The 26710-nt window shown below is 40.3% G+C and overlaps 1 protein-coding gene across 1 annotated transcript in view; it reads left to right on the top strand.

The window, feature by feature from the left end:
* Positions 1–14779: 14779 nt before the first annotated feature.
* Positions 14780–26710, top strand: part of LOC129867245 (TBC1 domain family member 2A-like) — a 32840-nt gene continuing 20909 nt past the window's right edge. Inside the window, exons 1-8 of the mRNA XM_055940526.1 lie at positions 14780–15128; positions 17031–17197; positions 17672–17802; positions 18076–18287; positions 18530–18898; positions 19302–19412; positions 21439–21608; positions 21817–22338. Of these exons, the coding sequence (XP_055796501.1) occupies positions 14817–15128; positions 17031–17197; positions 17672–17802; positions 18076–18287; positions 18530–18898; positions 19302–19412; positions 21439–21608; positions 21817–22338 (1994 nt within the window). The 5' untranslated portion in view covers positions 14780–14816. The remainder of the gene's footprint in view (positions 15129–17030; positions 17198–17671; positions 17803–18075; positions 18288–18529; positions 18899–19301; positions 19413–21438; positions 21609–21816; positions 22339–26710) is intronic.

Here is a 26710-nt window from a genome sequence, read left to right as displayed (position 1 = left end):
ATATAATGTAGAGGCCTTTCTGATATTTATTGAAAAGGTAAGGGATGAGGATGGTTAATGTGATCTGCATAACATACCAATTGACATACCTGCAGACATAGACACAAAAGTGAGCAGTTCAGTCATCTGCACCCAATACAGCCAGTTTCAACATATAGCCTACATATTCTTACCTGTTTGTTTATTGATATTCATTGAATTGTGTCTATTATATTGTGTTTTAGAAAGATCTGTACAAATATGAAAAGATAGATGGTATCATCATAAAACAATATCAATTTAGATAATACAAGGGACAAACCTTACCCTGTTGGGGATGGGGGCGCTGTTTAGACTATTTATGCTAATCGGGTAATTTTTGAAACGGCTTCCCACAAAATCCTTGATCGTACAATATGCATATTATTATTATTATTGGATAGAAAACAGTCTATAGTTTCTATAGGAGCTGAAATTTTGTCTCTAAGTGGAACAGAGCCCATTCTACAGCAATTTCCCTGACATGGAGTCAGATTTCAGAAATGTTGGCCACTGTTCTGAAGTCAGTTAAAAGGGCACTGTTATTGCTATGACTATACGGACACTTCTTACGTCTTCCCCTGGATGCCTTTACGTGATGACGATTCCAATGGGGTCGATTGCGCGTTCACAGGCCCTATAAATTAAAAAACCCTGTAGCTAGCAAGTCTTTCCTTGGTGCGTAACGCGCGTGCTGGACACCGACCCGCTCCTGTTCCAAGCGTTAGTTTAGCCTGTTATATTTCTCCGGTCATCTTTTCACTCGTTATAGGAGTTAAAAACATCATAAGGTAGTTAATTTAAAGCGTTTTATAGCAATTTATATCCGTTTAGTGCGATTTTGGGACATTTATTTTTGAAACGATGTGAATAGCTGGGCACGCTTTTCAGTTCATCCCGAACGCAGTTGGCATTTCCACATGGCAAGAGGACAGCTTTCCACCAAAAGACGATTACTCCCAAGAAAGGATCCTTTGCCCAAGATACTGATGGAAGAACAGCTCAAAGTAGGAAATTTTTATTATGATAAATCGTGTTTCTGTCGAAACATTTTAGTGGCTTAGGACGCCATGTTTTTTGACGTAGCTTCGCTTGGCGCAAACTGTATTGAAAAGTAAGGATAAATTAAAAAATGTAATTCCGCAATTGTATTAAGAATTAAATTGTCTATCAATCCCTGTCCACCCTATATTTTTTAGTCACGTTTATGAGTATTTATGTATAAGAGTAGATCACTGTCTAAGTGGCGCAAGGACATTTTCTGACCAGCTGAGCTACATTTCACATTGTCTAACCATGATTTTGGTGGCTAAATATAAACATTTTCGATCAAACTCTATATGGATTGTGTAATATGATGTTACAGGAGTGTCATCGGAAGAATTCTGAGAAGGTTAGTGAAAAAATTAATATCTTTTGGCGATGTTGACTTTTATCGCTCACTTTGGCTAGAATCAATGCTGGGCTGCTATGTGCTATGTGCTATGCTAATATAACGATTTATTGTGTTTTCGCTGTAAGACACTTAGAAAATCTGAAATATTGTCTGTATTCACAGGATCTGTGTCTTTCGATTCGTGTATGCTGTGTATTTTTACGAAATGTTTGATGATTAGTAAGTAGGTAAACACGTTGCTCTAAGTAGTTTTTCTATTCCATTTGTGACGGTGGGTGCAATTGTAACCTATGCCATCTACCTGAAATATGCACTTTTTTCTAACAAAACCTATCCCATACCATAAATATGTTATCAGACTGTCATCTGATGAGTTTTTTTGTTGGTTAGGGGCTATAAATATCTTAGTTTAGCCGATTTGGTGATGGCTACTGGTGTTGGTGGACAAATAAAAGATGGTGGATTATGCTAATGTGTTTTTAGGTAATAGATGTACATCTTTACATATTGTGTCTTCCCTGTAAAACATTTTAAAAATCGGACATGTTGACTGGATTCACAAGATCTGTGTCTTTCATTAGCTGTATTGGACTTTAATGTGTGAAAGTTAAATATTTAAAAAAAATATTTTTTTTGAATTTCGCGGCACTGGTTTTTCAGTGGGGGGGGGGGGGGGGGGGGGGGTGTGCCGCTAGCGCCACGCTGATCCTAGACAGGTTACCTTAAATTGAGGATATCTTTACATTTTTCAGTTAAGTACCTGCACCTACTGTCCTTTCAAATTCAAGTCCAAATGTTTCAGTTGGGCAGTTAGGTTCCTGCAAGAACTAAGGAGGTTCCTTTTTTCAATTACAATTTTACTTTATTTAACTAGGCAAGTCAGTTCCTTGATGAACCCCACTTCCTATGGGGTTCTTGGAATAACCTTTTGGGGACCATTTTCAGTTTCAAGAACCCTAAGGTCCTTTGAAGAACTTTTAGGATCTTAGAAGAACCCTTGTTGAACCACACATGTTTTGAGTGTATATGCATGTAGCAGCATCTACACCTAAACCACTAGATGCTGTTGTGCCCTTAGGTTTATAATTGTTAATGGTTATATAACTCACCATGCCTGTAGATTGCTTCTAATGAAAATGTGGTGAAGGTGAGTTGGACTGATTTGATTGACTTAAAATCAATGTCCTGCCTGGGCAATTCCATGCAAGATATTTATAGCCTTTCACCATGGAGTTGTGTGCACATTTTTTTGTGATGTGTTAACCCACCCAGCTATAAAAGTGACAGGGTTGATTGTAACAGGGTTTATGATTTAATCTTAAAGGGGAACTGTACTTCCTGATTATGCCTCGGTTTAGATTTGGTTCATTAACCTGTTTGGGCTGCAGGGGCAGTATTGAGTAGCCAGATAAAAGGTGCCCATTTCAAACGGCCTCGTACTCAATTCTTGCTCGTACAATATGCATATTATTATTACTGTTGGATAGAAAACACTCTCTAGTTTCTAAAACCGTTTGAATTATATCTGTGAGTAAAACAGAACTCATTTGGCACAAACTTCCTGACCAGGAAGTGGAAAGTCTGAAATTGAGGCTCTGTTCTAGGTCCTGCCTATAAATGGGCATGATACGTATTGGCATACATGCACGTCATACACCTTCCCCTGGATGTCAAGAGGCGGTGAGAGAAGAAATGGAGTGTTTATCTTGGTCTGAAGTGGAATAAAAGCTCTTGGAATGACGTGTCACCCATTTCCTGTTTTCAGGAAGGCGCGAGAAGGAACCGGGGATTGCCTTATGAAAAGCTTTCGTAATAGGCGACTACTGTCTCCGGCTTTGATTTTATTTGTGACCATATCATCGTAAAGTATGTTTTTCCAATATAGTTTAATCAGATTATTGAATTTTTTTCGGGAGTTTTGCCGTGTTCCGTTCTCTTCCGTTTGTTGACATGGAGAGATTCGTGCCACTTGGCTAGTGTGCTTGCTAAATTGAGAGGGAAAGAGGCCGTTCTAAATCCAAACAACGATTGTTCTGGACAAAGGACCCCTTGTCCAACATTCTGATGAAAGATCAGCAAAAGTAGGAAACATTTTATGATGCTATTTCATATATCTGTCGTACATGTGAACTAGTCGTCGGCGCCCAGCTTTTGGGTACTCTCTAGCTATACCGAAGCTGTATGTCGAAATTAAGTTATTTTTAGAATTCTAACACGTCGATTTCATTAAGAACTAATGGATCTATCATTTCCTATACAACATGTATTTTTTTGTTATGTTTATGAATAGCTATTTGGTCAGAATATGTGTGTCAGAAAAAGTGTCAGAAAAATATCCGGACGTTGTGGGAAAAAGTAGCTACGTTAGCACAATGTATAACCACTGATTTCAGCTCTAAATATGCACATTTTCGAACAAAACATAAGTGTATGTATAACCTGATGTTATAGGACTGTCATCTGATGAAGCATATCAAGGTTAGTCAAAAATTATATATCTTTTGCTTGTTTGTTACGATCGCTAACTTTTGCTACTGGGAAATGGCTTGTGTTTCTGGTCTATTGTGGTAAGCTAATATAATGCTATATTGTGTTTTCGCTGTAAAACACTTAATAAATCGTAAATATTGGCTGGAATCACAAGATGCCTGTCTTTCATTTGCTGTACACTATGTATTTTTCAGAAATGTTTTATGATGAGTAATTATGTATTTGACGTTGGTGTCTGTAATTATTCTGTCTGCTTTCGGTGCAATTTCTGATTGTAGCTGCAATGTAAACTATGATTTATACCTGAAATATGCACATTTTTCGAACAAAACATAGATTTATTGAATAACATGTTATAAGACTGTCATCTGATGAAGTTGTTTGTTGGTTAGTTTGGTTGGTTCTTGGTTAGTTAGGTTGGCTTTGTGCATGCTAACTGTGCTGTGAAAAATGTCTGTCCTTTTTTGTATTTGGTGGTGAGCTAACATAAATATACGTGCTGTTTTCGCTGTAAAACATTTTAAAAATCGGACATGTTGGCTGGATTCACAAGATGTGTACCTTTCATTTGCTGTATTGGACTTGTTAATGTGTGAAAGTTAAATATTTAAAAAATATATATTTTGAATTTCGCGCCCTGCACTTGACCTGGCTGTTGTCATAAGTGTACCGATGTCGGGCTTGCAGCCAGAAGAAATGCCAGCGGCCATTACTGAATTCAAATGTCAATTTGTTTCGGGGTGTGGTTCGATGTGGGGTTCTCGTGGTCATGGCAAGAAAGGATCCAGCTTCTGTCAAATTTACCTCAAAAGTTTAAATTTATCGCATTTTAGCTAACCCTAACCCTTTTTCTTAACCTTAACTTAATTATCTTAACCTGCCGCGTAAGTTCTCCTAACCTGCTATGAAAATTCAATTCTGACATTAATTTGACAAAAGCTAGATCTATTCTAGCCATGACCTTGCCTCGTATGTGTTCGCAGGCGGGAAGAGTTAGCAAAATGATTTAGCCAATTAGCTTCAGCCAGCTGGTGTGCGTCAGTGGCAAAATTAGTTTGACTTAGGAAAGCCTATTTCCCGGGCTAGTTAGGGACCGTCAATAAATTACACACTGTAAATGAAACAATATTTTCATGTTGCACACATTTTAGGTCTCATTAAATACTTTCAATATTTGTTTATACATTTATACAATGTACAGTTGGTGTGAGGTTTTTAAGTCATTTAAATTTGGAGCCATTTGAATGTATTGTCCCGTATTAAATCAAAACCAAATCTTGTTTTTTTGATTGGTTACATACACATGGTTAGCAGATGTTAATGCGAGTGCAGCGAAATGCTTGCGCTTCTAGTTCCGACAGTGCAGCAACATCTAACATGTAGTCTAACAATTCCACAATAAGTACCTAATAGACACAATTCTAAGTAAGGAATGGAATTTGAGTATATGAATATATGGATGAGCAATGACAGAGCGGCTTCCTGTTAAGGCAAGGGCTGATTTCAAGGTTTTACTGCTAACCTACAAAGCATTACATGGGCTTGCTCCTACCTATGGTCCCGTGGTCCCGTGTGGCTCAGTTGGTAGAGCATGGCGCTTGCAACGCCAGGGTTGAGGGTTCAATTCCCACGGGGGGACCAGGGTTCAATTCTCACGGGGGGATCAGGATGAATATGTATGAACTTACCAATTTGTAAGTCGCTCTGGATAAGAGCGTCTGCTAAATGACTTAAATGTAATGTAAATGTATCTTTCCGATTTGGTTCTGCCGTACATACCTACACGTACGCTACGGTCACAAGACGCAGGCCTACTAATTGTCCCTAGAATTTCTAAGCAAAAAGCTGGAGGCAGGACTTTCTCCTATAGATCTCCATTTTCATGGAATGGTCTGCCTACCCAGTTGAGAGACGCAGACTCGGTCTCAACTTTTAAGTCTTTACTGAAGACTCATCTCTTCAGTGGGTCATACGATTGAGTGTAGTCTGGCCCAGGAGTGTGAAGGTGTACGGAAAGGCTCTGGAGCAATGAACCGCCCTTGCTGTCTCTTCCTGGCCGGTTCCCCTCTCTCTACTGGGATTCTCTGCCTCTAACCCTATTACAGGGGCTGAGTTACTGGCTTACTGGTGCTCTTCCATGCCGTCCCTAGGAGGGGTGCGTCACTTGAGTGGGTTGAGTCACTGACGTGATCTTCCTGTCTGGGTTGGCGCCCCTCCTTGGGTGGTGCCGTGGCGGAGATCTTTGTGGGCTATACTCGGCCTTGTCTCAGGATGGTAAGTTGGTGGTTGAAGATATCCCTCTAGTGGTGTGGGGGCTGTGCTTTGGCAAAGTGGGTGGGGTTATATCCTTCCTGTTTGGCCCTGTCCTGGGGTATCATCGGATGGGGCCACAGTGTCTCCTGACCCCTCCTGTCTCAGCCTCCAGTATTTATGCTGCAGTAGTTTATGTGTCGGGGGGCTAGGGTCAGTTTGTTATATCTGGAGTACTTATCCTGTCTTATCCGGTGTCCTGTGTGAATTTACGTATGCTCTCTCTAATTCTCTCTTTCTTTCTCTCTCTCGGAGGACCTGAGCCCTAGGACCATGCGTCAGGACTACCTGACATGATGACTCCTTGCTGTCCCCAGTCCACCTGGCCGTGCTGCTGCTCCAGTTTCAACTGTTCTGCCTGCGGCTATGGAACCCTGACCTGTTCACTGGACATGCTACCTGTCCCAGACCTGCTGTTTTCAACTCTCTAGAGAACGCATTAGCGGTGAAGATACTCTTAATGATCGGCTATGAAAAGCCAACTGACATTTACTCCTGAGGTGCTGACTCAGGGAGCACCCTCGACAACTACTGTGATTATTATTATTTGACCATGCTGGTCATTTATGAACATTTGAACATCTTGGCCATGTTCTGTTATAATCTCCACCCGACACAGCCAGAAGAGGACTGGCCACCCCTCATAGCCTGGTTCTCTAGGTTTCTTCTTAGGTTTTGACCTTTCTAGGGAGTTTTTCCTAGCCACCGTGATTCTACACCTACATTGCTTGCTGTTTGGGGTTTTAGGCTGGGTTTCTGTACAGCACTTTGAGATATCAGTTGATGTACGAAGGGCTATATAAATACATTTGATTTGATTTGATTTACCTCTCCATGGTTGCAGGATCTTGTCTATTTTGACAAGTTTTCTATTGAAATTCATTGTGCAGATCTTATTTATATATTTTGTGATATGAATACCGAATATGTCTACTTTACCATCAGCCCATTTTATAGGTAAACTGCAGGGTAATGTAAAAGTTGTATTTTTTAAGGATCCAATACGTAATATTGTACACTTATAATAATTACGTTTTAGTCCAGAGAGTACAGAAAAGTTATCTAGATCTTAAATGAGACATTGCAGGGATATAGCTTGCGGACTGAATATAAAACTTGAGTCATTGGCATACATGGACACCTTTGTTTTTAAGCCTTGGATTTCTAATCCTCTAATGTTTTTATTGGATCTGATTTTAATAGCTAGCATTTCGATGGCCATAACGAATAGATATGGTGACAGCGGACACCCTTGCTTAAAACTTCTTGTCGATAGGGGGAGCTGTTAGCACTTTGTAATTATGACGTTCCCAAATTAAACTGCCTCGTACTCAATTCTTACTCGTACAATATGCATATTATTATTACTATTGGATACAAAACACTCTCTAGTTTCTAAAACCGTTTGAATTATATCTGTGAGTGAAACAGAACTGGACTTAGAGCAATTTTCCTATGTGGATGTGAGAATGCCAAATTTTCCAAGCTGCTCTGAGACCTGTGTATAACTCTGCCTGTCTTCTATTGGTTGAGATGCACTGCATACGCCTTCCCCTGGTTGTTAGCGAATAGGGAGACTTGAAATGGAGTCTCTACGTAGATCTCAAAGGTTATAAATGACTTGGCAAAGACGTGTATTGTTCTTTTCCCCCTTCGCTCTGACGCACTGAGGACCTTGGCACATTGTACTAGAAGCATCGGTTATAGATCTTAGACATTTCCGGCTGTGTTTTTATTCGATATAGGCTTTAAAGACATCATAATCTTGTTATTTTGAACCGAAGTATATCAGTTCATGTCAGTATATTGCGATTTTCGGGTATTTATTTTCGTGGCGTTGTAGGAAGTTGGGTATCTCTGGCTCAAATGCTAATGTTTACTGCTAATTGCAACGTTGAAGAGGACGTTCTCCAACCTAGCAACGATTCTTTTGGACAAAGGACACCTTTCCCAAGATTCTGATGAGAGTTCATCAAAAAGTAAGAACTTATTATGCTGATAATTCGTTGTTCTGTTGAAAAAAGTCAAATGCATAAGCCGCCATTACTTGCAGTGCAGCCTTGCATTGTCGCACGCTGTATTTTGAAGTAACGTTAATTTTAAAAATGTAACCCAGCGATTGCATGATGAACTAATTTGTCTTTCAATTGCTGTCCAACCTGTATTTTTTTTGTCAAGTTTATGAATAGTTTTAGAATAGGTGCCTCTCCAAGATGGCGCCGGACAGATTGCTTGAGGTTTTGGACACTAATCACATTGTATAAGCACAACTTGTGCCGCTAAATATGCACATTTTCGAACAAACTCTATATGCATTGTGTAATATGATGTTATAGGACTGTCATCTGAAGAATTCTGAGAAGGTTAGTGAAAAAATTAATATATTTTGGTGGTTTATACGTTATCGCTATTTTTGCCTTGAATCAATGCTGTTGTGATGTTTGCTATTGTGGTAAGCTAAAATAAAGCTATATTGTGTTTTCGCTGTAAAACACTTAGAAAATCTGAAATATTGGCTTGATTCACAAGATCTGTGTCTTTCATCTGCTGTACGCTGTGTATTTTTAAGAAATGTTTTATGATGAGTAATTAGCTAATACACGATGGTCTCTGTAGTTATTCTAGTCACTTTGGTGAGAGTTGTGATAGTGGCTGCAATGGTAAACTATGATTTATACCTGAAATATGCACATTTTTCTAACAAAACATATGCTATACAATAAATATGTTATCAGACTGTCATCTGATGAAGTTGTTTCTTGGTTAGTGGCTATTTATACCTTTATTTGGTCGAATTTGTGATAGTTACTGATGGAGTAAAAAAATTGTGTTTTTTGCTAACGTGGTTAGCTAATAGATTTACATATTGTGTCTTCCCTGTAAAACATTTTAAAAATCAGAAATGATGGCTGTATTCACAAGATGTGTATCTTTCATTTGGTGTCTTGGACTTGTGATTTAATGATATTTAGATGCTACTATTTACTTGTGACGCTATACTAGCCTATGCTAGTCAGCTTTTTTACTGGTGGGGTTGGTCCCGGACCCGGGTTTGTGAGGAAGTAGAGGTTAACTCCTCTTGACAATTCAAAACTCTCTGAGATGTAGCCGTTATTTAGTATTTTACACCTGAGGTTGCTATACATTATTTTTACCCATGTTATAAGAAATACCGAAATTGAAAAAATCCAGGCATTTATAAATAAAATCCATTCTTACTTTATCAAATGCCTCTTCAAAATCCGCTATAAATACAATTTCTGGCTTCTTATGTTTCATGATGTGATATTATTTCTAGTAGTTGTTGTATATTATCTAAAATGTATCGTCCATGTAAAAAACCTGTCTGATCAGGATGAACAATAACTGATAAAACCCTTTTAATTCTGAGTGCTATGCATTTTTCTAGTATTTTTGCATCACGACATTGAGGGGCCTCCAGTTTCTTAGATAGACTGGGTCTTTATATTTGCCATCTGGGTTTTGTTTTAATTATAGAGAAATCAGACCTTCCTGCTGAATACCTGACAGACTACCATTTCTACAGGAGTAGTTAAAACAATCTAACAATGGAGCTTTTAGTATATCAAAAAATACTTGATATACTTCTACTGAAAGGATTTAATTTGGGAACAAAATTATTACAAAGTGCAAACGGCACCCCCTATTGAGAAAAGGTTTAATGTTGCTGGACCCCAGGAAGTGTAGCAGAAGCTAATGGGGATCCTTAGTAAATACAAACGAAAGGCTATTACACATTCATGGGCAATCATTGTCTACAGTCTATTCCTACTGTTGCAGCATGGTGTCGAATACGAGACATCTCACAGACACACATTAGCTAGGGATAGTTACCCCAAGAGTAATATGAGTCATCAAGCCAAAGTCATTCCTTTACTCTACTCCATCGTCATCAAAACATTTGTTCAGTTTTACTCATAATGAGAGGCACTGACGCTAGCTAGGCTAGTTAGCTAGCTATAACATTATACTACAGTACATTTTAGGTATAGCAAACACAGCTAGCTATCTAAACTTGGATAGCTTGGCTTGTCGTGGTTCTAGCAAGCCCCGTTATGGATGAATCAATCACCAAATTGTACTTTCCTGAACAACACTGCCTTGGTGTAAATATAGCTTATATTGCTAGCTAGCTACCGGCAGCTAAACAACTTACTCGTTTGTCATTTACCCTCCTGGTCCAGCTGGTCCAGGCTGCCGACACTGCTTTCTGGTCTCGCATTTATCTTCAGTGTATTCCAGCACAAATAAATAGGACTGTACGTTCCTATGTAAAACAAATCTTCTTGGAAAAAGGAATCATCAGAAGCAGTCATTGTAGCTTATTATTTAGCAGTCTCGGATAGACAGTTCACTGTAACATAGCTCCCATGAACCTGTAAACTAGTTCTGCCCTAGTTTTGAAAATCCTGCCTTCGAGTGTGGGAACAAGGAAATATGGCTTCCATCAGGCTGTAGTCTTTACAAAGCCAGGGGAAATGATTCAACCTAGATATCCTACAATATCCTGGCAGCTAGGAACATTGTTGAGACAAGTCCAAAAAAAAAAAAAACTAGAAAAATAATCTAATGGTGACACCTGGTTGCTCATTTACAAAAGGCACAAAGAAAAACAAGAAACTGAATAAGACATGAGAAACCATGAGAAACCATAAGAGAACATGGAGAAATCATGAAAAAAACATGAGAAATCATGAAAAACCCATGAAAAAACATGAGAAACCATGAGAAACCCATGCAAAAACATGAGAAACCATGAGAAACCCATGCAAAAACATGAGAAACCATGAGAAACCAATGCAAAACCATGAGAAAACATGAGAAACCATGAGAAACCATGACATAACTGCTCATTAGTGTAATTTGTGCAACGAAGCATTCTGATCTAAGAATATTACTCCTGCTTATTATGAAGAAAAAATACATCTGTTTAACTTTGTAAAGTAAAGGTGTGTTTAGAATTATTTTTGCTGTATTAATGCTATTTAATCTCTCCTCAGACTAATATTATTCTGTTTGTCCTGTGGGTACCTTTGCCACTGTTCCACCCCTTGTGTATTGCGCTGTCATGGTGTATTTGTTGCCAAGAGCAACAAACAAGGAACAAGGATAACCATATCTACTCCCGTGATTGCGTGATGGTACAATCTGTGAAACACAAAGGACACAATAATTGTAAAATGGGTGCTTCAGCCCTACACCCCTACTTCCTGTGGTTATGCTCTCATCACTCATAATTATGTAGGGAGACCCGGGTGGCGCAGTGGTCTAGGGCACTGCATCGCAGTGCTAGCTGCGCCACCAGAGTCTCTGGGTTCGCGCCCAGGCTGGGCTGGGTTCGCGCCCAGGCTCTGTCGCAGCCGGCCGCAACCGGGAGGTCCGTGGGGCGACGCACAATTGGCATAGCGTCGTCCGGGTTAGGGAGGGTTTGGCCGGTAGGGATATCCTTGTCCCAGTATGTAAAATGTAATATAATGTATGCACTCTACTGTAAGTCACTCTGGATAAGAGCGTCTGCTAAATGACTAAAATGTAATGTAAATGAGACTGGGAAAACACCCCGAATAGTGTCTAGCAGTGAAGTTTCCCTTTAAATTACCTGGTATGTTGGTGCATTGATCAGTTATACAATTTAAAGGGGAAGGGAAAGAAAAGCTGTCCCGCCCCCCCCCCCAAAGTCGACCTTTAAATAATTAAATCAATAAATATCTACAAATAAATGGCGAGAAGGAGTAGGCATTCCGCTGGCTTGAAGCTGAAAAGCGTTTTGCTTCTGACTTGCAGCTGTAGTGTCACCTGTCGGGAGAAGGGCGGTTGAAGGGTGACTGGCCTGTGTGAGGAAAAGGAGCACTGCTGCCGTGTGACAAAGCGGCCTATGGCGGGTGCCCTGTGTGTGAGAACGATGGGGAAAAAAGACTATGGGCCATAAACATTTTATATCCATAGTCTACCAACATTTCTCCATCAGTTTCTCCCTGAGAAATGCATGCCTGTGTGATGTTACTGTACCAAAATGTATAGCTAGATGCATTTTCTTGGGGGGGGGGGGGGGGTAACTGGACCGAAAATGCTGTTGACCACCTAGCTAGCTAAAGTTGTAATCTACAAGCCAAACATTATTGTGTCAACAATTTGCATATCTAGCTTTAGCTAGCTAGCTAGGTAACGTTAGGTAGTTAAAATAAAGGCATTCGGTCTCTTGTGGAATTGATGTAGTGTAGCTATCGTTAGATTCCTTTGAGTACAAAGCAGTGTGAATACAGACAATGTTATCTTGCTAAGTGTTAGCTAGCTAAGTAGCCGTGTTAGCTAGCTTGAACATTGAACACACTAAGGTTAGTAACTAAAAACACAATCCAACACTTACCTACCAGTCCTTGAGAACAGTGGCCATTTCGTCATCACTCTTCCAACCTTTCAATGCTCGCCACCTTTCAATGTTAATTCCAATGTTAATCCGGTTTCTGGATTGGTCATCAGCAGTCTTTTTCTCGTCTTTTCTCTTTTGGGGTCAGGTTGATTTAGATTCAAGAACCGAGGATGATGTTTGTTTCTGTCGACATTTTCTGAAAATGTTGTCCCTGCTACCAGGACAGTTTAACAGCAAGCAAGTATCATGGCGGCTGAGAAAATGGCTGACGTTTTACGTTCTCCTAACTGAATGTGTTTTTTGTTCGTTTTTTGTGTATTTAAAAAAAACGTATTCTGTACATAATGCTGCTGCTCTGTACCGGTACCCCCTGTATATAGTCTCGCTATTGTTATTTGACTGCTGCTCTTTAATTACTTGTTCCGTTTATTTCTTATTCTTATTTGTATTTTTTAAACTGCATTGTTGGTTAGGGGTTTGTAAGTAAGCATTTCACTGTAATACACCTGTTGTATTCGGCGCATGTGACAAATACTATTTGATTTGAAGTTAGCTTATCCCACAATAAAAATAACGCTTTCATTTCAAGTGTTTTTATTTCAGGCAACAATAACTCTCAAAAGTTAGTTCAGAGCCAAACTCCCAGGGGGCTCCGAACTCCAAGGGGGCAACCCCCCCAAAAAACAACGCTTTAATTTCACATTTTTAGTTCAGGCAACAATAACTCTCACCAGTTAGTTAAGAGAATTTGTGGCCCTGACCTCCCCTCAGGGCACGTGCTCTGCATGCCCGTTCGGTAATCTGGCACTGAGTGCCAGGACATTTTAGCCAAAAACCTGGTTGCCTCTGCTTGGAGGCTGACACTTGGCCGCAAGTGCATCTTCCAGCAAGACAATAACCTCAAGCACTAATCAAAATCCACAAATAAATGGTTAATTAACCACAAAATCAACATGTTGCAATCGCCGTCTCAGTCTATGGACTTGAACCCTATTGAAAACGTATAGTTTGAATTGAAGAGGGCACTCCATGAGCACAGATGAAGGATATCAAGGATCTGGAAAATTCTGAATGGAGGAATGTCTAAGATCCATCCCAACGTGTTTTCCAATCTCATAAAACATTTTAGTAAAACTGTGTCATCCTCACAAGGGGAGGGTGCTAGAATATTGAAAACAGGGGTGCCAATAATGTTTACTCCTATATTTTTTTTCTTCTTCTTTACTTGCTCAACTAAATCTCCTCCTCTGAGCAATTGTATTAGTATAAAATAATATAATGTCCCCCTTTCTTGCATACAATATAGCTCATTATTTTTATTATTTATTTTATAGAGTATTTTTTACTCATCTTTATCAAGGGTGCCAATAGTTATGGAACCCACTGTATGTGCATTAGATGCAGTAGTATGCTGGCTTTGTTTACATTTGGGGTCAGCTTGGTTACCCCCAGAAGTATGAGAAGATTTTTCAATGTCTAGTGCCAAAAGTAATTGAGTAAATATTTTACTTTATTTAATTAACCCTACTAGAAATGTACTTTTCACAGTAACAACATATTGGTAGTAGGCATACGGCAGTGGTGGAATGGTGTGTGTATATATAGTAGCAATGTTTAGATTTGTACATGTGCACTACAGTTTTGTAACCTAAAACTCTGGATGCAACCTTTTAAAAATAACCTCACACACTGTAGCTTCTTACAAGAGACTTGACTAGGAAGAGTTTCCATACACGAAGACTTCAGTTGGACTCCACTAGCAGTTTAAAAAAGGTTTTGGTAACCTTTGTCAAGTATGATACTGTATGTTTATCTGTGGAAGTGTTCACTTGTCTTCTTTGATCAAGTGAGTAGTAATGTATAAATTGTAACAAATTTGTACATTCCCTTATGTATTGTTCTGTGTTTAATTGAAGTTACTATTGAAAACTTTCCTTCAGATCTAGGCACCTTTTGTGCCTAGAGGCAGCTTAAACTTGAACAAACCTATGAAACTTGAACATTGATTGGACATTGGTGCCATTGTGCTGTTATTTTATTGTGTTCTTTTTTTAAATGTATTTAAATGTATTACTTTAGTTTATTTAGTAAATATTTTCTTAACTCTTAGTTTTCTTAAGGGCTTGTAAGTAACCATTTATTTCACTGTTGTATTCATCGCATGTGACAAATAACATTTGATTTGGGGTGGAGAAAGCAGGCAGAGACGGAATGAATGACATTGCCTTTCTAAACAAAGACGGGGACAGTTTTCCCACTGAGCCCAGAAAGCAGAGCCCAGTGGTATCTGCTGCCACCACATTATGCGGGTATCTGGACAAGCTGAGCGGGCCACTTAAGGTCTGGAGGTCCCTCTGGTTCATATATGAAGAGAAGGAGTGTCAGCTGGTCTACTACAAGTGTGCCCAGGATGTGAATCCACTGGGATGGATTGACCTGTCCAATGCCATACTGGGAGACCTACCACAGGCAGACCAGGGGACCTTCTACATTCAAACACCCGAGCGCACCTTCACCCTCAAGGTAAACTTGCCCAAGCGTGTGCCTTCAGAAAGTATGCCTTCAGAAAGTATTCATATATGACAATAGGAAAAATTAAAATAAATTACTCACGATCTACAGCAATCCTTTAAGTGGACCACAAAAAATATTAAATACTTAGGATGCTTAATAAGTTACAACAAACAAATATATAAATATAACTTTATTCCATTACTCAACAATATGAAAGCAGATATAATTAAATGGAATAATCTTCCAATAAATTGTACAGATGGAATTAACCTCTTTAGAATGGCCTGCCTGCCAAAGTTTTTTTTAATTATCTCTCTCTCACTCTACCGCATCTGCTGTTTCGACCTGAATGCTCTGCTATGAAAAGCCAACTGACATTTTCTCCTTAGGTACTGACCTGTTGCACCCTCTACAACCACTGTGATTATATTTGACCCTGCTGGTCATTTATGAACATTTGAACATCTTGAAGAACAATCTGGCCTTAATAAAATAAAAAAAAGTTTTACTTTAGTGCCTTATTGCAAACAGGATGCATGTTTTAGAATATTTGTAATCTGTACAGGCTGCCTTCTTTTCACTTTGCCATTTAGGTTAGTATTGTGTAGTAACTACAATGTTGTTGATCCATCCTCAGTTTTCTCTTATCACAGCCATTAAACTCTGTAACATTTTTAAAGTTACCATTGGCCTCATGGTGATATCCCTGAGCGGTTTCTTCTTCCACGGCAACTGAGTTTGGAAGGGCGCCTGTATCTTTGTGTATTGATGCACTAATGGGTATGTTGATACACTATCCAAAGTGTAATGCATAACTTCATCACAAAGGAATATTCAATGTCTACATTTTTTTTTTTTTACCCATGGCCTTTGCGAGGCATTAGAAAACCTCCCTGGTCTTTTGTGGTTGAATCTGTGTTTGAAATTCACTGGTTGACTGAGGAACCTTACAGATAATTGTATGTGGTACAGAGATGAGGTAGTCATATTTTTTTTAACACTATTATTTTAAACAGAGTGAATCCATGCATCTTTTTATGTGACTTGTTAAGCACATTTGTTAAGCACATTTTTTACATTTTGAATAAATTTGTAAACATTTCTAAAAACATAATTCCACTTAAACATTATGCGGTGTTGTGTGTATTTCCGGCAATACGGTGCATTAAAACTAAAAGCAGACATTTTTGTGAACGGTTTAATGATGATTACAAAGAAATAATGACACAACAGGTTTTTGCACATTTCAATATAGTGGCATACAGACATACATAGAAATAAATAAATAAGGAATATGAAGTCTTTCCATTGAGTGTGTGAAGTTTGAAGTGCAGCTCAGCAGTCCCATGAAGTAGGTCTTGCGGAGTACAGTGTACAGAGGGTTGTGGTTATGGCTGTTGGTGCTGAAATCTTAGACGAATGGTATTTCATCTGTGGGAAAGAGGGAAGTGCCTTGAGGAAGTCTGAGGTCACAGCTGTCTACGTATGTACAACCAATGACAAGAAGAAAGTGGACACACCCACAACCTTCCTACCACCTTTCTATGAAATGCATAATTCAATGTCCTGACTGAGTTTAATGCAAATCACCCACAGCAGGACAAAGGAGTTAAATTTGCACCTTACATAGGCATCATTCCCTCAACCTCTTTTTAAAGTATACATTTTTCAATAGATTCTATACAGACACTGCAGAGAAGCATGCTCTGAAACGGTAAAGAGAATCAAAGGACCTCAGCTCCATTAAATCTTTAATGCTGTATTAGGCAGCCATCCCGTGGTATACAGTTTTGTGGCTATTTGTGTTTTTTTCTCACTCTAAATGTGCTAAGAAAAGTTATTTATTTGAAAGTAAAATTTTGCCCTGAGGTCCTACTTCAGGTAATTCTCAAAACCTGTCTTGAATTTCAGGCTGTGAATTGCAAGTCTATGATATACTGGCTAAAGCAGCTCCAGTTGAAGAGGTGGCATCATGGGAACATTTCTGGAAAGCTGTTAATGGTCACCAGTCACCATGCACTACGACGATACGCCACTCTGAGTGACGTCCTCCTCAGACACACTCCGACAGGAATTCAGTCAGTATACACATAAATTAACCTTTTTCATACATCTGCAAACACACACACACACACATTAAACAGAATTGGTCTTGGTTCACTCTAGAAATTTGACATAGCTTTTTAGATTGGGAGGAAATATCAGAATTTTATATTTTATTAAGATCCCCATGAGCTGTTGCTAATGCAGCATCTTCCTGGGATCCACACAAAACATAAAACATGGCATAATACAGAACATTAATAGACTAGAACAGCTCAAGGACAGAACTACATAAAAGTAATGATATCTACTCATTGATTCTTGAAGAATATAACTTAGATATACCTCATGAGCAAAGTACAACTGTCTTACCCTATCATAACCCAAAATATAAGCTTGCTTTACTGTCATTTGAGTCTTTGTAAACAAATGTATAGTTTAAATGTTTTACATAAAAAGAGTTAGTGTGTGCTTATTTACTGTATGTTTATGTCCATCTGTGGTTGTAGTAAGGAATACTTACTCCGGAGCCGCTCCTCCCAGGAGCTCAGCCACAGCCTCAGCTGGGAGGAACTCTGGGACCCATTCCTGCCACTCAAAGACATCCAGGCCCCTCCATATTTTGACCAGGACAAATCACGTAGGTCTCTTCTAGACCACCTGATCCTCCTTTTTGGATGTTCATGGATATGAAAGGGCTGGATAGTTGAAAGCAATATGACAGAGGCTTCATTGATCGCAAGACTGAGTAATGGCCGTCTTTCTGCCATCAATCCAGTCCTTTTAGACCTGTGAATGCTGAGTGGATGGTGCCTGTGGGAAAGATTGTCACTATTATATAACCACCAATGCCACCTTTGTAATTAACAGTGACTTTTTAAAGTAATTGAAAACCATTTTTCTCTTTGCACAGCTCCAAAAACAAATATTGAGCCCTCTGGGCCAAAAACACAGTGGGTCCAGGAGATAGAGGCACCACAGGAACACCAGAGCTCCCTAAGCAGTGAGAGCTCCTCTTCTAACCCCGCAGATAAGACTGCTAGTCCACAGCAGGAAGAGCCTGCAGACACTGCCCGTCTTCAACAGGAAGTGCTCAGTCTGGCAGGCCAGGTCAAGGCCCAGAAGGTGAGGTCTGGAATAACATAATGACTCAGTCCTGGAATATTTCTGTATCAGTAAAAAAAGCTAAACTCAGCTATAAATCGAAAGTGTCTATATAGCCCTATATTCCTCTGAGGTCCATGTCAAACATTTTACCCAAGGTCATGTTAATTAGACAACTGTTGACACATTGTACTATAGCGACCACCTGCTGGGTGTCACGTCTAAGCCTGTCCCTGTAATCTCTGATGTCACTTCCTTTTTAGGATCTAGTATCCCTGTTGCAGAAGGCCCTGGAGTTGGCCCAGCAGGAGAAATTGACTCCTGCAGTAGAGTCCCTGAGGTCGGAGTGTGAATGGAAGAGTTCCAACTCACAACCATGGAATCAAGGCGAGTGCAACACAGATAATTCGTATGGCCTGCAGGTTGCGCCACTGCTGCGGCACGACTGTGTGGCCGAGTCTCAGGATCACCTCCGGATACTGGCTGAGAGGAACCAGGCTGAGAGAGAGTTGGTCCACCGTCTGTCCCAACAAGAGGCTGAGAGTTTGGCCGACCCCCAGCGAAGCCTCGTCCGCGGTTGGACTGTCCTTGAAACGCAGGAGCAGCTGAGACAGGAGATTAGGAATCTTAAGGTGGGGAAGGTTTCAATAATAAAAATAAATTAGTAATGGCTTAGTGGACTAGCTAGCTAGAGCATGGGGCTGTAAGTCACTTTAGTTGAAGGCTTCCACTTAAATGACCAGTATCGGGAGGATCAAGATGGACATCTCTTAGTAGAGTGAAGCCCGTATTCAATCAAACCTGCCGTTGCAATGTTTATGCAGCATCAAAGAACTATTGCAAGCACACACATACACTCACTAACTCACATTCTGGAAGATGGAGGGGAGTCTGATGTTTTTTCAGTTGTGAAATAGTTCCTACAACAATAACAGTATATCAAACAATAATTCAGGAGCAACCTCTGTAAACTTGAAATACACTTTATGAATGTACTGAAGGCATTAAGTTAAAATGCTCTCTCCCCTCCCCAAGGACAACATTGAGGCCTACAAGACTCAGAATACTTACTTGAACGCAGAGATCTACAAGCTAACCAAAGAATGGAGGCAGAGTACAGAACAAGAGAAGTGCTTGATGATAAAGGTACCTGCTGCTGCATGACATTTACAAGACCTGACTTTGATGTTGCATTGTAGATTGTGTAGTATTCTTTTGTGGCCTTTATTGAGGCACTTTGCTTTTACTGGTATTTCCAGCATGATTCACTAGGTTTGCTGCAGGTAGAAAATTCTAAGAAATGTTCTTTATTTGATGCAAGCCATCTCCAATTAATCAATGTCTCGTTGTGTGTGTCTTTGGTGGGGGGATCACCTGAAAGCCAATTTATGCTTGATCCATAATTGTGGTTCGAGGCTCCATATTTAGGGTGTGATGAAATTGCGGAGCCTCTGGAGGCATGCAGAGGCTAAATTGAGCTCCGTACCACATCGCTGTGTGCCTCCCAAATTTTGTAACAATGCGGAGGGCTTTGTATAGCTCCGCATTGACATGATTGATTGATGGTAGGTCCTGTATAAACACACACTCTTCCTTCACAACAGCTCTGCTCAGAAGCTCTGTGCTGCACCGCGAAGCGCAAGAGGTATGAATGTCCTGACTTCTGCAGAGACTGTATCACAATAAATGTTGCACAGCCAATGCAGACATCAGCTTGACCCTTCAGCATCTTTAAGCCAGGGGAGATGTAGGCAAAGACGGAAGAGGAAGCGATTAGACCAGACCCAGCTGCTATTGCATTGTCGTCACTAGTTACCCCGGCCACAAAGTCATAAACCCTGCCTATTTCTACAATTTCTCTTCTTAAAATCTGATTTTATACCTAACTCTAACCACACTGCTAACCTTATACCTAACCCAAACCTTAAATTATGACCAAACATTTTTGTTTTCATGAATATATACAATATTACCAATTTTGACTTTGCGGCTGTGGTAACTAGTGGAAAACCTTATTGCATTGGTGTCTATGGGAGACAAACCCAGTTAAGTAGACCAGAACTTTGCCTGTCGACCAGACGATGAATGTCTAAATACACCGTCTGGAACATGATTCTAGAAATGGTCCTCTCAGGTCTTCTACAAGCCGGAATGTTGAATATATGAACTTACTCTGCCGATTGTCAATGGTGTTGGTCCTTCAGCTGCTTGTCATTTGAGAAAAAATATCCACAGGAAAGTATTGTTTACCCAACTTTTTAGATCACCGTACTGAGTTGACATTTCACCTGACACATGCGCAAAACCATGTAAACACCTGCAAGACTTTGGTTAGTATGCATGGTTCGCATGTATACTAAAATGTACAGTGGGGCAAAAAAGTATTTAGTCAGCCAGCAATTGTGCAAGTTCTCCCACTTAAAAATATGAGAGAGGCCTGTCATTTTCATCATAGGTACACTTCAACTATGACAGACAAAATGAGAAAAAAAAATCCAGAAAATCACATTGTAGGATTTTTTAATGAATTTATTTGCAAATTATGGTGGAAAATAAGTATTTGGTCAATAACAAAAGTTTATCTCAATACTTTGTCATTGTCAACAAAGGGTATATAACAGAGGTCAAACGTTTTCTGTAAGTCTTCACAAGGTTTTCACACACAGACAATCGGCAAAGTTGACATTTTATTTTATTCAACATTCGTGACACACATTTACATAAAAAAATCCTAAACATTTCTTGTCTGTGGCGTTGTCTACATAATTTGAAGCTGAACTGGCATTTTTTTCCAATGGTAAACATTCTGAGTGAACTTCATTTATCCACCATCTTTGGTGTAGGTCTGCTAATCATAATCGCACTAAGCGTATTTGGCATTGAATACTATCTGTAGATCAGTTATTCGACCCCCCCCCCCCCCCACCAAACACACACGCACAACATGACATTGATTGATTGAATCCTAGGATTTTCTACATGCAGCAAACCTAGTGGATCATGCTGGAAATAATGGTAAAAGCATTGTCTCAAGAAAAGCCCCAAAAGCATGGCTTTTTTTGAGACAATAAGTACTGTATATATTTGTAGTATGCTTAATTCCAGACGAGTAGCAGTGTACCTTGTAAATTGTTACATTCCTTCTTCCTCTTGTGCTTTGTGTATGTGTCAGTGTGCCCATCTGGAGGCCAAGGTGTTCCGGATGGAGAGCAGGTCTCTGACAGTCCTCTTCAAGCTACAGGAGAGCAGAGGTTTGGAGAGACACAGGGAAGCCATAAAGACCCTGATCACTGACACTCTTCGGGAGGGCGGGAGGGACATTCTGGAACTGAACCCTGTCAGGTGTTTGTGTGTGGTGTGTGTGTGTAGCATTAATTGAAACATTTTCAGGTAAGTTAACCTCAGTGAGGGTGTTCATTGTAATCACACTTATGATTCCTATTATTTCTTGTGAGTACTTGTTGGTAAAGTTAAGTGATGCTAATCATGAGAAAAGACAAAGAACTTCCTAGCAGAGTTAATGAACTGTCGTCATTTGTGTGTTGTGTAGGGAATATGATGAGTATGGGTTCAGAATCTCCACTGACATCCAAATGGATGATATGAAGCTGCTGGCCAAACTGCAAGCATTAGGGATTCGTTCCCACGATCCCCCACAACAACAGAAGGATGGGGAAGAGGAGGGGGACGGCGAGCGTCTTTGGGGCCGCTGGGCCCAGCACTTTGATGGCAGACGATCAGACAAGGCGGTGGCCTCTCCGAAGCTGAAGGGGCTTCTGAGAAAGGGCGTGCCTTACCACTACAGGCGCCGTGTGTGGCGCTGGATAGTGTGGAGCCGCACTCGCTCCCTGAGAGAGCGCCACCCCCACTGGTACCAACAGATATGCTTTAGGAGCCAGGCTGCGTCGGCCCCCCGGGTCTCGCAGCAGATCTGGTTGGACCTGGAGACCACTCTGAGGGGGAACCGCCACTTCTCCTTCCCTGCCAAGCGTGCCGTCCGGCAGCTACATCGTATCCTCCTGGCCTTTTCTTGTCATAACCCGTCTGTCGGCTACTGCCAGGGCCTCAACAGGTACATTCACAGAATTAAAAAAAGATACCTATTTTATTTGTTGATATCTTCTGTAATACAGAAAATATATAGAAACCTTTCATTGTTTAACTAACTCTGTGGAGTAAAACATTTATTTGGTTTGTAATATTTGTAAAACAATTGTACACTTCAGTACTGTCAGTAACTATACTGAACAAAAATATAAATGCAACATGCAGCAATCTCAAAGATTTTTACTGAGTTCCATATGAGGAAATCTGTCAATTTTTAAATAAATTCATTAGACCTTAATCTATGGATTTCACAGAACTGGGAAGACTGTTAGTCACAGATGCCTTAACAAAAATGGGCCTAAGTATGGGCCTCAGGATCTCGTCACGGTACTTTTGTGCATTCCAATTGCCATTGATAAATGCAATTGTGTTTGTTGTCCGTAGTTTAAGCCTGCCCATACCATAATCCCACTGCCACCATAGGGCACTCTGTTCACAACGTTGACATCAGCAAACTGCTTGCCCACACAATGCCATACACATGGTCTCCAATTGAGGCCGGTTAGATGTATCAAATCACATTTTATTGGTCACAAACACATGGTTAGCAGATGTTCATGCGAGTGTAGCGAAATGCTTGTGCTTCTAGTTCCGACCATGCAGTAATATCTAACGAGTAATCTAACAATTTCACAACTACCTTTTACACACAAGTGTAAAATAATGAATAAGAATATGTACATATAAATATATGGATGAGCGATGGCCGAATGGCATAGGCAAGATGCAGTAGATGGTATAGAGTACAGTATATACATATGAGATGAGTAATGTAGGGTATGTAAACATTATATAAAGTGGTTTAAGGTGACTAGTGATACATTTATTACATCCCATTTTTAATAAAGCGGCTAGAGATTTGAGTCAGTATGTTGGCAGCAGCCACTCAATGTAAGTGGTGGCTGTTTAACAGTCTGATGGCCTTGAGATAGAAGCTGTTTTTCAGTCTCTCGGTCCCCGCTTTGATGCACCTGTACTGACCTCGCCTTCTGGATGATAGCGGGGTGAACAGGCAGTGGCTCGAGTGGTTGTTGTCCTTGTCTTTTTGGCCTTCCTGTGACATCGGGTGGTGTAGGTGTCCTGGAGAGCAGGTAGTTTGCCCCCAGTGATGCGTTGTGCAGACCTCACCACCCTCTGGAGAGCCTTACGGTTGTGGGCGGAACAGTTGCCGTACCAGGTGGTGATTCAGCCTGACATGATGCTCTCGATTGTGTATCTGTAAAAGTTTGAGTGTTTTTGTTGACAAGCCAAATTTCTTCAGCCTCTTGAGGTTGAAGAGGCACTGTTGCGCCTTCACCACGCTGTCTGTGTGGGTGGACCATTTCAGTTTGTCCGTGATGTGTACGCAGAGGAACTTAAAACTTGCCACCTTCTCCACTACTGTCCTGTCGATGTGGATAGGGGGGAGCCAAATTCTCTAAAATTCGTTGGAGATGGCTTATGGTGGAGAAATTAACATTACATTCTCTGTCAATAGCTCTGGTGGACACTCCTGCAGTCAACATGCCAATTGCACTCTCCCTCAACTTGAGACATCTGTGAGATTGTGTTGTGTGACAAAACTGCACATTTTAGTGGCCTTTTATTGTCCCCAGCACAAGGTGCACCTGTGTAATGATCATGCTGTTTAATCATCTTCTTGATATGCCACACCTGTCAGGTGGATGGATTACCTTGGCGAAGGAGAAATGCTCACTAACAGGGATGTAAACAAATGTCTGCACAACATTTTAGAGAAATATATTTTTGTGCGTATGGAACATTTCTGGGATCTTTAATTTCAGCTCATGAAACATGGGACCAACACTTTACATGTGCGTTTATATTTTTGTTCCTTGTAGGGTTCCATACAATTGGCAACAGATATTATAGATATACAGTGCCTTTGGAAAGTATTCAGACCACTTGACTTAACGTTAAAGCCTTATTCTAAAAGGTATTAAAACATTTTTTTCCAGCAATCTACACACAATACCCTATAATGACAAAGCGAAAACAGGTTTTTAGAAATGTTAAAAAACAGATACCTTATTTACATAAGTATTCAGACCCTTTGCTATGAGACTCGAAATTGAGCTCAGGTATATCCTGTTTCCATTGATCATCCTTGAGATGTTTCTACAACTTGATTGGAGTCCACCTGTGGTAAATTCAATTGATTGGACATGATTTGGAAAGGCACACACCTGTCTATATAAGGTCCCACAGTTGACAGTGCTTGTCAGAGCAAAAACCAAGCCATGAGGTCGAAGGAATTGTCCGTAGAGCTCCGAGACAGGATTGTGTCAAGGCACAGATCTGGGGAAGGGTACCAAAATATTTCTGCAGCATTGAAGGTCCCCAAGAACACAGTGGCCTCCATCATTCTTAAATGGAAGAAGTTTGGAACGACCAAGACTTTTTCTAGAGCCATCCACCTGGTCAAACTGAGCAATCGGGGGAGAAGGACCTTGGTCAGGGAGAGACCAAGAACCCGATGATCACTCTAACAGAGCTCCAGCGTTCCTCTGTGAAGATGGGAGAACCTTCCAGAAGGACAACCATCTCTGCAGCACTCCACCAATCAGGCCTTTATAGTAGAGTGGCCACACCTCAGTAAAAGGCACATGACAGCCCGCTTTGGAGTTTTCCAAAAGGCACCTAAAGATATCAGACCATGAAAAACAAGATTCTCTGGCCTGATGAAACCAAGATTGAACTCTTTGGCCTGAATGCCAAGCGTCAGGTCTGGAGGAAACCTGGCACAATCCCTACGGTGAAGCATGGTGGTGGCTGTGGGGATGTTTTTCAGTGGCAGGGACTGGGAGACTAGTCAGGATCAAGGGAAATATGAACAGAGCAAAGTACAGAGCGATCCTTGATGAAAACCAGCTCCAGAGTGCGCAGGACCTCAGACTGGGGTGAAGGTTCATCTTCCAACAGGACAATGACCCTAAGCACACAGCCAAGACAAAGTAGGAGTTGCTTCGGGACAAGTTTCTGAATGTCCTTGAGTGGCCCAGCCAGAGCCCGGGTTTGAACCTGGATGAACATCTCTGGGGAGACCCGAAAATAGCTGTTTAGCGACGCTCCCCAATCAACCTGACAGAACTTGAGGATCTGCAGAGAAGAATGGGAGAAACTCCCCAAATCAGGTGTGCAAAGCTTGTAGCGTCATACCCAAGAAGAGGCTGTAATCACTGCCAAAGGTGCTTCAACAAAGTACTGAGTAAAGGGTCTGAATACTTATGTAAATGTGATATTTCAGTTTTTCATTTGTAATAAATTAGCAAAAATGTATATAAACCTGTTTTTGCTTTGTCATGGGGTATTGTGTGTAGATTGATGAGGGGGGAAAACGATTTAATTCACTTTAAAATAAGGCTGTAATGTAACAAAATGATGAAAAAGTCAAGGGGTCTGAATGCTTTCCAAATCCACTATATTATAAAAATCTGCTTAAAGAAAATATGCGCATTTTCCCATCAGTTGTGTGTTTCCACCAAACGGACTTGTTGCGGATATAACTCAATGGGTGGTGACTTTCAATGTGTTTCCAACACATTTTCAACTCTACAGAGAGTTTTATCACAAACTGTTGCGTTGAATAGCAATTGTGCCAACTCTTGGCATGTGCAGTCTAGCCAACAACTTGCAGACACAGTGCGGGTAGGCTAGTCTACATGATGAGATTGAGAATATTTTTGTCAAACAGTCAAGCATTGATCATCATGTCAGCAGAATAAGACCCTCAATATTTATCAGAATCATCACCATGCACTTTCACCACCCTGTGAAGTTCATCATACCCTCACGTGACTCCAAGTTAACTTTGATATGATGGTTATTATATCAATATTTACGCATAAATGCGCTTCCAGTTCCCAAAAAGATCCTACCATGTCGAACAAGCAAATGTCTGTATTCATAAAATTGTACCGTGATTTACAAAAAATATATGGCATGACTTTACTCCCATAAAAACTGTGGATGGAACTTAATGTATGGGATAAAATTTTGGGTTTGTACTCACTTTGAGGAGGCATTGACCGTGTCCGAATACCCATACTTCCAGCCTAAATAGTAGGCCTTTTGAGTATGCAACATTTAGAAAATCAAGTATAGTTTAAATGCCCAGATGTCATACTAACTTAGTATAATTTCACACCGAAATCAACCAATACCTGGAAACAATGAAAATTGCGCATGATGCATTCTCATAATGCGAAAATATAATGTTTTACAGTATGTGAATTTTTGAAAATCGAGTGTGGCTCTTTATTTAGTAGAATTCGATGCACACTTTTACACAATGCATTGGAATAGATGGGCGACAAGTGATAGGCCCTATTTTTTTT

Source organism: Salvelinus fontinalis, chromosome 2 (genome assembly GCF_029448725.1).
Source record: "Salvelinus fontinalis isolate EN_2023a chromosome 2, ASM2944872v1, whole genome shotgun sequence".
NCBI lineage: Eukaryota > Metazoa > Chordata > Actinopteri > Salmoniformes > Salmonidae > Salvelinus > Salvelinus fontinalis.
Note: the sequence above shows the minus strand (reverse complement) of the source record. Positions and strands in the feature narration are given on the sequence as shown.